This window comes from Aedes albopictus, chromosome 3 (genome assembly GCF_035046485.1).
Source record: "Aedes albopictus strain Foshan chromosome 3, AalbF5, whole genome shotgun sequence".
NCBI lineage: Eukaryota > Metazoa > Arthropoda > Insecta > Diptera > Culicidae > Aedes > Aedes albopictus.
Genome location: NC_085138.1, coordinates 220,418,519 through 220,432,308, shown reverse-complemented (window position 1 = coordinate 220,432,308; position 13,790 = coordinate 220,418,519). Strand labels below are relative to the sequence as shown.

The window sequence follows — 13,790 nt, the reverse complement described above, 5'->3', positions numbered from 1 at the left end:
CACGCTTGTGATACACAGCATGGACGTAGTGCCGCTGCAGGACTTGCAGATAGTCGAAGACGCGACTGCTCGAGGGTTAACTATCGTTTAAACTTTTATTCGTCGTTTATCATTATCATGTATTTTTTGTTTTGTTTTCATTAACGTGTATTTCAACTAAAAGCTAAATCGATAACAAATTTTGAAAACGACGTATAATCAATGGTGTAGCATTGATTATACGTCGTTTTCAAAATTTGTTACTGAATTCTATATTTAGCCATTATCATGTAATATCTGTCAAGCTCAGAATCATATTAGTACGTATTGTTTATTTGTTGTGTTAATCAGTATAGTGTGTGACGAGAAGTATAGAAGAAAAATGTCATCTTGAAGCAAAAGTATTCCATGGAAGATATATAGAGCATTAGTATGGCAACATTCCAATTTACAATATATTGTACAACTAAATAAATCTTCTTTTCCTCAGACAAAAACCAGCCAAACGGCGAACCACCAGTCCAGCGCAGTGCACAGTCAATATGCCGACAACAAAATCACAGACGAGAACCTGAATCTGAACCAGATGCAGCCGAAAGTGAATCTACTACGGAAGGAAGCGGTCGGCGGTTTAGGTTCCGGCCTGAGTCCCACCACTGGTACAGGAACCGGCGGTAGTGGTAATGCGAATATCGTTAGTAGTATCCCGTTGCACCGACGTGAATTGCTCGCGCAAAAACTAGAACAAATTAAGCAACAAAAGTGAACAAACTTCGCGTGGGAGAACTGAGTTGAGCTCAGTTTTTAGTTTGAGAACAATAACTGTAAAAAGGACGAATGAAGCGTTTTTTGAGGGCGCATTCCAGCGAATACAGGAAAAAAGAGGTCGATGTTCGATCAAGCTATTGAAAATCTCAGTTTTATATTGAACAAGTTTAGCCAATTATACTCTCATTGAACATCGGTGTGAAACGTTACATTTTTCTTCTTTCCGTTTTTATCATTAAAAAAAAAATGTTCTTCTGACATTGTTTTTTTTCTATATTAGGCTGAACATGTTTTCCAAAAAGGCCTTATGACGCATGAGCAGGAATAAAAACTCATAAAATGTAGTGCGCGACTTCAAATGTTTATTTTGTGTATTTTTTCAGCTATCTCCTCGTTTTCGCCGTATAGCTATTGAAAGGTGAACACAGAACACTGTAACACAGCAATTACTACTTATCACTAAAATACGCCACTATTTTCCACACAAGTAGCAAAGATTTACGAATATAATCAGACACTAGTAAACTCGCTTGTATTACAACACACTTAAACCATAGGGTCCGGCGAAATTTCTTCCATCGATTGGTTAAAATTACGTTTTAAATTGTTATTAGAAATGTTCTCCGTTCTCGGCTAAAATTGCGCGTGCGCTGCTATTAGCGAGCAGTTATTGTTCAAATTAAATCATATTCAGACTGAAACAAAAGCATACCATTTCGAATAGTGTTACTTTTACGATATAATTTGTGACATGCTTATCGGTCCATAAGCCAACTTGTTAGTATTATTTGAATCTCTAATAAACCACGAACTCCGAATTATCCATTGGAAGGTCTCTCCACGTGGCACGTTTTTGCTGTTGGTATGAACACTCGTTCGTATGATTGATTTTCTGTTTGAAATATTAGGTACTTGTTAAAACAAACACACCTAGTTACGTTGCTGAAAGTCAGTTGAACACTATCCGTTAAACCATCACTTGTTCCTAATTTTAGTGCCGGGTTTTGATTTGAATGACTACCGAACTTTAATATTTTTATCTTTTTACGAACCTATCCATCCAGTAAGACACGTATCTGTAAAAAAGCAAACGGGAGATGGCCACAACTTGTATTACTCCTACGAAAAATCGCAAAAGTAATAAAACTAAAATAACTGGAAAGTAAACTAGAGGTGTCCTCTCTGTTTCATGTATTGATTACATGACATTAAAATATAAAAAAAAAACATCTAGAACACACAGGAGGATAGCGCATTGTAATCTAGTTCTTAACTATTTGATCACTTTCAACTTAAACAGCATAGAAGAAAACAAAGCAGAAAATGGATTACAGATTCAAATATATATATTTATTACTGCAAAACATTCATGTTGAATATGTAAACTGATTTAGTAATGAAAGTAAACAATAAAAAACCATCACTAATAAAATTTGACTGAAATTATTTGTCCTAAATCCTGAATCTCTCACTCAGTCATGTATGCAGGGGACAACGTAGAAAATCCCATTCAGGGCGGATTTTCGGTTAAGCCTTGACCAAGGCCCATGTCTGATTCCCATTGATTTCCGTGTTGCAGTTTCATCGTCACGAGCCTTGGGATCTGGCTTTGCTGCAATCTCGTGCTTGATTGCAGATTTCTCCACCCTTTCTTAGTGTGTGGCCGACCCATTTCCATTTGGCAGGCGTATCAACAGCACCGACTTAACATTGGAATTGTACATTCTAATTTCGGTGCGTTGAATAATCTGACAGGATCTCTATATATTAAATGACATTTTCTTAAGGGTCTTCTTCTTTTGAAATAATGCCGTACAGTCGTTGGACATAGTCATTTGGCATAAAGTACAGAACTACAGAGGATACTCAAAATAACTGGGATTTTCACTTTTCAAAAAAATGTTCGCTGTAACTTTTCGAAAAGGGCATCAAATATTTTCTGTAATATTATGTTCAAATATTTACTGTAAGTTCATCAACTAGTTGTATATCAGTGGTCAAAATTTGGAAAAGATCGGGCTATTCTACACGAAGTTATAAAGGTTCTAGAAAAAGGTATAATTATTCTATAGCCAACTTTGAGCTGTTATATCTCCGGATTCAATGAACCGAATGCAATGAAATTTTGATCATTTACGACTTATATAATGAGCTATTAAAAACATTTGACTTAACTTAAAATTCTTCACCCGAAAGAAAATTATAACGATTAGATAATTTTTCTAATATAACACCAATTTATCTAAAACTTCGTCATCGTTTCAAAATTCGAGATAGTAATTATACTGCCGTGAATCGCATATCTGTCCCATTTGCATAGGAAATCCAGCAAAGATGGGACTGATATGCGATTCACGGCAGTATAGTTCATTTAAATTCCCTCTAATTAACTTGAATATATTTATGTTTCAAAGGAAAGCAACCAAATAGCCGGCATTAAGTTGAAAAAGTAATGAGATGCATATGAAAAATAGATAAATGTACTAAAAAAACATAGAATAAATAAAATCGCTATAACTTTTTTCTTAATAATAATTTCAAATTAAGTCAATTGTTTTTCAAATTTCATTATATAAGTCATAAATGAACAAAATTTCATTACATTCGGTTCATTGAATCCGGAGATATAACAGCTCAAAGTTGGCTATCGGATAATTATACCTTTTTTCTAGAATCTTTATAACTTCGTGTAGAATGGTTCGATCATTTCCAAATTTGAACCACTGATACAGTTGATGAACTCACAGTAAAAATTTGAGAATATGTGATGTCCTTTTCGAAAAGTTACAGCAAGTTGAACATTTCTTGAAAAGTGAAAATTTTACCTGTCCCAGTTATTTTGAGTATCCCCTGTACTTAGACAGGGCCTAGTATTTTAGGCACTTTTCCATTACAGCTCAGTTAATTTGAAACAGTCTTGAATTTTAGTAGGTACACGGCAAGATTACTATACGTACGTCACTACGTATAAAAAATAATGTCAATTGGTTCAAAATTAACTGAGTTACAGCGGAAGGGTGCCCAAAATAGAAGCTCTGCCGAAATGATTACACTTCTTATAGCCGTTTGGCGTAAATCGTCGCTTGGCATAATTTTCGTTCCCCAGTACTTGGAATAATTTTCGTTTTCCCGGTACACAAGAAAGGCTGCAAACGCACCATAGTTAATTATCGAGGAATTGTCGCTTTGTGTGCTACTTCGAAACTTTTTGAACTGATTGTCTTGGACTACCTCACGTATGTGGCAGCCCTAATCCCACCTAATGCATCTGACAGGAGCCAACATCTATCGTGTATCCACAATGGAATCCTTTGTGGATACACAAATGTTTACATACAACATGTTGGATTCTTAAAGATGGCGTCCTCGCACCCTGGTGGACTGCCTACCTATCGCAAAAATGCTCGAACTACCTCTCACCTGATTAACACGGATTTGTTCCGAAACGCTCAACAAGCACGAATCTCGCTTCGTATACTTCATTCATAGCTCGTCATATGGAAAAAGGCTTCCAAGTTGATGCTATTTATGCGGATCTGTCTGCAGCCTTTGACAAAATGAACCACGAAACTGCCTTAGCCAAGTTTGATAGATTGGGAATAGGCGGCAATCTTCTTGTCTGGATACGTTTGTACCTAACTGGACGGTCTATGCAAGTAAGGATTGGGGACCACCGTTCGTCAGCGTTTCCTGTCATCTCCGGAGTGCCGCAAGGGAGCCACCTAGGACTGTTTCTTTTTCTACTTTACATGAATGACTTGAACTTTATCCTAAAATGTGAGAAAAAGTCTTATGCGGATGACCTCAAACTTTTCTGGGTCATAAAAAAGCCAAAAGATGCTGAGTCTCCGTAAACGGCAGTACTTCCGATCGAAAACCTGTTCCATTTGGAGTCCCTCAAGGGTCTGTGCTGAGCCCTACACTATACAACATTTTCTCTGCCGATATAGTTAAAATCAACGGAGTCGAGTACTATTTTTTCGCCGACGACACCGGATTTTTGGTCTCTCATCACGATGCAGCAGGTGTTGTCGACACTCTCCAGGAAGCGCAGAACTCTATCCAAGAGTACCAGAGAAAATGGAAGGTTAAAGTCAATCCTGCCAAATCACAAGCTATTTTCTTTACCCGACGTCGAAGCCCTCGACATTTATCTCAAAGCCAAGTCTCCTGCGGTGGTGTGCCTGCTTGCTGGAGTGGAGAAAATCGACAACTAATTCCGGAGACTTATTCCTAAATTCCTGCAGAGCTGCGCCTCATCTGTTAATCCTCTTCTACAAGAGCTGGCCATTTAGACATGTGATATTAGATTTAAGCTTTTCTTTCTATCAATTTTTCCCAAGCTAATTTAAAGGTTTTTTTTCAAATTTTTCCTTTTTCGTCGATTTTTTGTTAGTTGTTGATTAGTTGTTGATTAGTGTTAAGATAGAAATAAATGTTGAATTGAATTGAAAAAAAAAGATGCTGAGTTTCTACAACAGCAACTGGAAATGTTTGCAACGTGGTGTGAACGCAACCGTATGGTTTTCAATCCCACGAAATGTTCTGTCATCTCGTTTGGTCGGAAACGGTCCATGCATATTCATGACTATGTTTTGGCTGGCGCCTCCGTTAAGCGTGAAAGCTCAGTTGAAGATCTAGGAGTAATCTTAGATTCGAAATTGACATATAAGGAGCACGTGTCTTATATTACATCAAAGGCCTCATCGCAATTGGGGTTTATTTTCCGCTTCGGGAAACATTTTCGCGACGTCTACTGTCTGAAAGCACTATATTGCGCCTTAGTACGTTCGACCTTGGAGTACTCAACTGTAGTTTGGGCTCCGTTCTACCAAAATTGAATTCGACGATTAGCAAGTGTCCAGCGAAAGTTTGTCCGATACGCTCTACGTAATCTCCAGTGGAATGATCCAATCAATCTTCCCAGGTACGAGGATCGTTGTAAATTGATTCATCTCGACCTTTTGAGTATTCGCCGAGATGTCGCTAAGGCCTGCTTCCCAAGCAACACACATGTTATAATAGAGTTACGACAGCGCAAGTTTTGGCTGTATATAAGTTTATTTTACGCAATTCTAACATTGTGTTGAAATAACGTAAAATAAACTTCTATACAACCAAAACTTGCGCTGTCGTAACTTTTATATAACATGTGTGTTACTTGGGTTTGTAAGCGACCTAGGTACTCACATCTAATATTGATTGTGCGGAGCTGTTATATCAATTGAGCGTGAATATCAGGAGACGCCCTCTACGTTCGAACAATTTCCTGCGGATTGATAGATCCAGAACAAACTACAGGATGAACGAATTCATTAGAAGCATGTGTCGTGTATTTGTTAATTGTTTTTTTCTAGATTCGATTTCCATCTAAGTAGAGTAAGGATTAGAGATAATTTTTTGCGTGTACTCTCTGTTTAATGTGAAATTATTGTCTGTTTTATTTTGTATTAACTTAAGTTTTGTCATTGGGGTGTTTTAACCTGTTGACATTAAAATCTTTATAAATAAATAAATAAATAAATAAAAGACAGACTTATAAAACTCTATGAAGACCGGCCGGGGGAAAACCGTCAACTCTAGACCTTGTTTAGTCTAACACCACCATATGTCATAACCTCTGTTGCCATGAACGGTTTATCCTAAATCCCGTTGTTTTCGACATCAAACCTTCTGTCCCTAAGGTCTCATCGAACAACTACCCGATGTTATGCCTGCGCCGTGCCAACTGGGTTGCCTTCCAAAGGATGGTGAATGTGAAGCCTAAACCAAATGATCAACCGATCAACTTTTCGCCACCAGACAAGACGAAATTGGAACTAACGCTGCCCTGACCAGGGATAGGAAATGTCATAAAAATGCCATTTCGTTATTTGCTAATTTCACTGCACTTAGTCGGAAATGTTAATCGGCGACAACATTGATTATCCATAACTAATCAGCGTTATCAACTGGTGATGCGCACGAACAGAAATTTACACCGAAAGTGGTGTAAATAGCAAAATGTCATGATATTTTTTCATCGAATTCCGCGACATTTCCCATCCCTGGGCCTGGCATATTACAAAAATTCACTGTGAGATGTATCAGTTGCTGTGCCACAACTCGTCTCTCGTGCATATGCAGTTGCAAAAATCTCCAAAGATACCGTTTTAGTTTTTTTGGGTTGGATATTTCGAATATCAGTAAAGATATCGCAATTTCGAGGTTTGGCCCTTCAGGGTTCTAGAATTACCGAGTTACAGTATAGAATACACCGCAGTTACACGTACCGAGCTTCTAATCGCAAGTCCTGTTTCGTCGCTGGGACATTATCATTGAGTTCGGTTCGTGTAACTCTGTTGCTGACCTTGACTGGCAGGGCTAGTCCCCTAATTTTCCGGTGGAGCATGGTACACAGTTTAGCTTAGAGTCCTTCACTGGTACTCAGATATTGACTAGTCGCCTCTTACATGGGCGAACAGATGCTGTTGTGCGCTGCTCCTAACCTAAAGAGAAACGGCGCATCAGATCTAAGACTCAAGATTACACCTTGAATCCACCTCCATTCCTTGTGGTCGCATCTACCTAGCCAACATAGTACGGGTCTATCGTGGCAATCGATTGTGGTGCAACAACAATTAGTTTTATCGCTTACCATGGTGAATTTCTCCAAATTTCTTTAAATCTGACGTTGAGTGACATCCATTTATTTCGTAAATCCAAAATCGCCATTTTGAATCCCATTTGCTGCATAAAAATCCAAAATTTGTGTATGGGCCGTAACGGTATTCGCACTTCTCCTAGACCATTACGTAATTTATGGATAACTCATTATTTCTTTCTTATGATAGATTCAGTAGATTTAGTAAAAACTTTCCACGGATTTAGTAAAAAAAAGAATGTCAAATAATACCAACGTCCTGCATTCATTTCAATAACATACTTTTATTACAATACAACTTTAGGTAACAAAGGTTAGAACAGATTGTAACGTACTATGTGTACTGTGTATCTTTAAGTGTTTAATCATCATTATCTTTATCATCGTCGTCCTCATCTTCATCTACCGGTGTTCCGAATCGAGTTGAGATGGATGCCAATCTCATCGCGGCTTTGAACCTGGCAGATGCCTTCTGTTTTGCAAGTTTCTTTTTCCACTGTAAACAAAATTAAATTCATTAGATTTTTTGAATATCTTTTAGTTTCGTAAAAATACTAACATTTGCATCACGCGAAGGCAATTGCTTGAGGAAGTCTTGCATTTCGGGCTTTTCTTGGTCAGCTATGGCCAACACGGAAATACAACCATCAACCGTGCCCAGGACTAGACTTTTACCATCCGAAGTGCTTTTGATGGCCGTGAGTTCGGCCTGCATACGGTAGTTGGCGATCATTTCAGTATCGCTGGTACGGAATACTCGCAAGGTTTTTCTACCACTGTGGTAGTACAGAACATACTCATCCGTATCCGTAAACATGCAAATGACCGTGAAAACTCCTTCGGCAACTTTTGGAATGAAGGTCTTCACTGTTGAACCTTTCTTGAGTTCCAACAGTTCAAGTCCTCCCCGAGATGGAGCATAAAGACCGAATTTGCCATCTTTCGTGCTCGTGCCGCCCCATTTCGGAATGGAACGAACATGTTTTCTGGTTTTAATGTCCATAATGCTTCCTTTTTCGTTGGTAATGACCGCCACTTGCGTGGGTTTATGCGGAAGTGGAAGCAACGAGGCAACTTCTTTAATATTGCATCCTTTCAACGAAATCTTGTGCTCGTGGGTTCCGTTGATGGCACTGTATACCCAGACCGAGTCTTTATTGTTCTTGTCCACGGAAGCACAAACTATATGCTGACCATCAGCTGTCACCACAGCACATCGGAATGGTAATCCTGGAACCAATCGAACGGGATATTCGAAATTGAATATCATTTGCCCATCCGGAATACTGCGAACTTTGACGTGCGCCATCAGCTTCTGCTCATCGCCTCCAGCGCTGGAAGCAGATGCGTTCGTAGCATTGGGACAGGAAACTGCTAAGAATTTCTCCCCGTTCTCCAAGAAGTTCAACTGTTGTATGCCCGGTTGAGAGTCCCGCGAAAGAACTTGCTCGGTTACCCTGTTCCAGATCAGGATTTTCCCTGTCTCCGATGATATGATGTATCGGCCGTCCGGTGTGATTTCGGCGTGCGTCACGATAGCTCCCAGTGGGCTGTCCGCAAGCTTTGCCAGCAATCGACCAGTTCGTATTTCCCAGACGCCAACGCAGCACCGTGTAACAGTGACTGCCAGCTCACCGTTCTCTGAAAGGCTGGGGAAAAAAAATGGAAATACATAATGTTATATTTGAGTATTAGCAGATCGAGGTCAATAATATATGGGTCATGTCAGTAAAGGACAGAGATGATCTCAGTCATAATCTGATCATCGTTAGTGTTCATGATTCGCCAAGCTTGTCATATAGGAGACAAAGTCATGGATGCGCTGGAGCGTGCGTTAGTCATGTTTGAACTTGGCAAAGTTTAAGGATGAGCTCGTTAGAATCTAGAGATGTTAGAAATCGAGGCGTGGATACGATCGTCCGACGAAATGAAACTTGGTGAGATCTGTCTGATTTACTTTTTGTACACTATATTGTTCTATAATCTATGACCATGGGTCATGGGTCACGTTTTAGTTTATTTTCAGAGAGCGAGTAATGGCGCATAAGCCTAGGCATTAGGGCCAGGACATGGAGTAAATACCTGTGTTCCATCCCAGGAAGGACCAAGGACCAAGGGGTGGCATTAACCTTCTTAGTTAGCATCGTCACCCCCACCGATTTTCACCGTATTTATTTTTCATGAACTGAGCGGTTGGTACGAGCTGCCCCCACTCATTGTCTTAATTGCTGAAATAAAAACGCTGCACAGTAAGCCTGGCTGCTTTAATGTTTGTAATGCATCTATGATGTACTGCAATTATTGATAATGACACGAAAAATTATGGAAGTAGTCGATTCTATCATTTTCCAGGATTCTTTCAATGAATGGCTGTGTATGTGTAGATCATTGGCCATGTCGATATAGGTTTTTTATACTTCAGAACTGCTCCAGGTATACCTTATAAGGCGTTGACACGTCGGCTATTCTTGCTTTCCCGAAACGAGTCGATATAAGGCTGGTGTCTCGGCTAACCATATGCCATAAAAGTCGAAGTAATTATTGATTGAATGATTTATCTTTATTATAGAGACTTTCAGCCTTTGGCTTGTTCGTCTCTACCACGAAGTAAGTTCAGCAATGGCTCCTGATTGTCTGTATCTCACAAACGGAAGGAAGTGCAGTTCGCCATCAAGCCGAACAAACAATTCTGACGGTCGTCAAAAACCGTCGTTAGATCCACCCCGCGCTACATTCCCCGGTGGAAAGGACCTGAGAGCACGAACCCCGCACGTAGTCAAGCGTCATGCGCAGGATCCGAAGGTAAAGCGATTTCATTTCATCGCGTTCGGCTGAAGCTCTCTAGGTGAAAGCCGTACGGAGGGAGGGTACGTTGATCCGTGAACTCGAGGAGAAGGTCGAAACCCGGGAAAACGCTTCAAGAAAACCCTGCGCAGGTACGTGGAAACCTTTTTATTCATGCCCATGATAGTTTCCGAAAGTGTTTCTCATCCGTTTTTGTGTAAATTTTAATACATCCCGACCCGAATGAATTAGCTTTTGAGAGAATAAATAAATTTGTTGAATTTTGAAGACCTGAGAGTCAATCGATATTGTTTTGGGCAGTTTTATTCACCCGTGACATTACCCTCTTTAGTTTCCGTTTTTGTTTCTGTTTGATAGATTGATATTTCAAGCTCCTCTCTTCATTTTGGTAAGTGTCCTAGATCAAGCGAGATTGATTTAGAAAGGATTCGGGAGAATACATTGAACAGTATCGGTATCCTCCAGGTTCATTGAGTTGGAAATCTGCCTAAAATTGAAACCGTTCACGAGTTCCATAAGGAAAAAGATCTCAAATCAGTCGGGCAAAGATTCGAGTATATATTAGAGTATATAGAGTATTCCTGGTGTGATCGGCTTTTCTGGAGGATTTGCCTTACAGTGAAGATCAGATCCGCTGTTGACCGGCTGTCTACGTAGCCGGTTGGACAGCATCTTACGGAAGTATTCGCTTTAGGAGAATGTGACAATCTAACTTACGGTATCTGCTTGGATTTGCAGATCAAGTGTCTATATTCTCTGTGTCGTTTAGGTGCTAATAGATGTGTCCATCATCTCATGCGTGTTTGTCAATGAAATCTCGCCGAACGCCGGAACGGAGTCATTGTGGGATATGGCGAACTTCTGTTATAACTTCTAGCGCGGAAGTTCCTTTTCCTCGTACTTTGATTATGCTAGGCAGCGCCTTTTCTCAAAAGAGGCGAGTCTTCTGCTCTTGGCTCTACTGATTGAGTTTTATACTTGGCTAGGTCCCATCCTGCGCCATTCTCACCTGCGGTGGGTTCATCTTCTCCAAACCCTCTCTATATTGCTATTCTAACCATTCATTTTGACGATTTCGTCCATACCGTGTACCCGACAATGCAGTACTTTCGCATCCAACCTTATCCGGTAACGCTGCTTCGAGATCAAGTTTGAGATTCTGCGCGTCTGGGCATTGTCTGGTTGCTTCATTCGCTACGACCTGCAGCGGGCATACGGATTAGACGTGTGCGCCGAAGCTCTTTTCACCGGCGGCGGCGTATATGGTAATTTGAGACAGCGGCGGTGGCGACGCCGGCGTCACGCCGAACACCCTATTCGGCGGCGGCGGCGGCGGCGTAACCGGCGCGACGAAAAAAAAATGTTCAATTCAATTTTTTTTTGTAATTTTTAATAAGATCTTATTTTACATTTAAAAAAAATCAACAAGGAAGAATTTGTTTTTTTCTTGGTGCCAAAGCTACGGTTTTCTAAAGTTTACACTGAATGAAAGTTCATCAATTATATGAATCTTCGGGATTTTTTTAATGACACAGGAATTTAGCTTTGAGATTTATTTAGTGTGTCTTCCAGAAACTTTTTTGTACGATTCCTTCTTCTCTTGTTTTCCTCATTCTTGGCATGGCGCATATATTACTTTAGAAATTCCTTTGAGATTGTTAGACATTTCTTACAAAACAAAACAATTAAGAATAAAAATAAAAATAAAACTTAAAAATTTCCGCATTGATACGCTCAAAGAACCCGATCAGGAAAGCCGAAGACTCCAAAACAACTATCTGCGTTTTTTTAAGTTTAAGTTTTTTTTTCAACTTCCCCTGGAAATTACTAAGTAATTTTAGCAGGAAGTTGTTCTGGAATTTCTCTGAAGTTTCCTTAAAACTTCTATTATGCATACACATACCATAAAAAATCCCTCCAAAAATGTGATTGGAAATTTTTCCAATGTTTTCATTAAAAAATACTTTGAGTATCATAAATGTGATTGTTTCAAGGATTGTTCGATAAATTACTACAAGGATTCTATTATTTCGATTGATATTTAATTCCTCTATGGATTCAAGTGTTTTAGGTAGACTCCCCACAAGGGTATTAGTCTCACATGGGTACCAAAATAACCTAAGACTGAAACTGAACATGATGCTATTGTACGGTTGCATGATTTCAAAACTCCACAATTACTGTGGCTTAAATTGATATTTTTAATATCCATGTCCTTAAAAAATCCAAAGATTTGTTCAAAGTATCTTTGGAATGTTCGCCGTGATTCCTTAATGAGCATTTATTCAATTTTTATTTGTATCAACGAGATTTTTAGCCCTAGGCTAGTTCATCTCGGGACCCCCGCTCTACTTACCTTTCGAAGGTAAAATTCACATTTCGTGAGTTTGTCGGGAGTTGTCCTTGTCGATCCCAGGTCCTTGGCGTGATAGTCACGTGCTTTAACCATCACATCAGGTCCGCTCCACATCCATTTATTTGTTCAGAAACTAATCCTTAATATTTTTTTCACAAATTGTCTAAATAATAAAAAAATGTCTTCATATTTCTAATACAAAATCTAGCGAAAGGTTTTCTAACAAATCTTTTTGAATTTTAATTTTTAAGACTTTTCCTGTGACACCTGTGACATTTTAAAATTGTTCCAAAGGTTAACTATTCAGAGTGTGCTCTTTTAGTTCATGCACACTTTATTCCAAGAGATGTTTTTAAGTTTTTCATAAGAATTTAAAAATCATAGAATAAATCATTAAATAATTCAGGATTTCTTCAGAATCTTCTTTTGAGATTCCTAAAAGGTTCCATATGAGATTCCTCCAGGAACTCCTGTTGGAGAACAACCAGAAGGAACTTGCTTGAGTATTTTCTCAACTAAATCCTGTAGGAACTCCATGAGGAATGCCATTAATAAAAAAAAAAAGAATTGTTCAGAAAACTCCCCAATAAACTCTGGGAAATAGAAAAATCTAAAAGGATTCCAGAATGAACTTATGGAGAAAATCTAGAAGGATCTGTAGGAATTCCAAATGGAACTTTTGGAGGAAATCAAAAAAGAGTTCTTTAGATGTGGATCCTGCAAAGTATTCCTGAAAAAAATCCAAAAACAATACCTGACAGGACCTGAAGAAATTCCAAGAATTTTTGAAGCAATCCCAGAAGTAGCTTCTAAAAAGAATCCCGGAGATGTTTTTGGAGGAATATTGAAAGAAGTTTTTGTAAGATTTCTGTAAGGATCTCAGAAAGAATTCCTGAAGGAACCCCAGAAGGAACTTAGGTAGGAATATCTCATGAAATGTCTGGAAGGAATTCCAGACTAAATTTTTGGAAGGAGTTTCTGTAGGAAAGTATTCCTGACGCAATCCCTGAGAGAACTTCTGAAGGGATCCCGGAAAAATCCCAAGTGAAATTGCTGGAATTACCGGCCTTATTTTCCTGGAATACCTTCTGGAAGTAAAAGAAAAACTGAATACATTCCTAAGGAATGAGAATCTTGATTGAAATGCCTGGAGGATTCCCGGAACTACTGTAGAAATCCCGGAGGAAATCCCTTGAAAACCCAAAAGGAATCTCTGAAGGAATCTTGAGAGGAGTTCCT

The 13,790-nt window shown here is 39.1% G+C and overlaps 2 protein-coding genes and 1 long non-coding RNA gene across 7 annotated transcripts in view; 2 read left to right on the top strand and 1 right to left on the bottom strand.

Moving 5' to 3' along the window:
• Positions 1–2,179, top strand: part of LOC109417146 (protein mini spindles) — a 62,513-nt gene extending 60,334 nt beyond the window's left edge. For all 5 annotated transcript variants that reach the window (XM_062858987.1, XM_029874246.2, XM_029874245.2 and 2 more), the window contains one exon: positions 470–2,179. In XM_062858987.1, coding sequence (XP_062714971.1) covers positions 470–745 — 276 coding nt within the window. In that variant the 3' untranslated portion in view covers positions 746–2,179. The remainder of the gene's footprint in view (positions 1–469) is intronic.
• A 5,475-nt stretch (positions 2,180–7,654) lies between these two features.
• The window catches only part of LOC109417145 (NACHT and WD repeat domain-containing protein 2), a 41,177-nt gene continuing 35,041 nt past the window's right edge, over positions 7,655–13,790 (bottom strand). The window contains exons 15-16 of the mRNA XM_019691267.3: positions 7,950–9,039; positions 7,655–7,886 (exon numbers count right to left, since the gene is read on the bottom strand). Coding sequence (XP_019546812.3) covers positions 7,752–7,886; positions 7,950–9,039 — 1,225 coding nt within the window. The 3' untranslated portion in view covers positions 7,655–7,751. The remainder of the gene's footprint in view (positions 7,887–7,949; positions 9,040–13,790) is intronic.
• LOC134291353 (uncharacterized) overlaps positions 9,069–13,790 on the top strand; it is a 33,106-nt gene continuing 28,384 nt past the window's right edge. The window contains exon 1 of the long non-coding RNA XR_009999045.1: positions 9,069–10,326. This is a non-coding gene — a long non-coding RNA (uncharacterized LOC134291353). The remainder of the gene's footprint in view (positions 10,327–13,790) is intronic.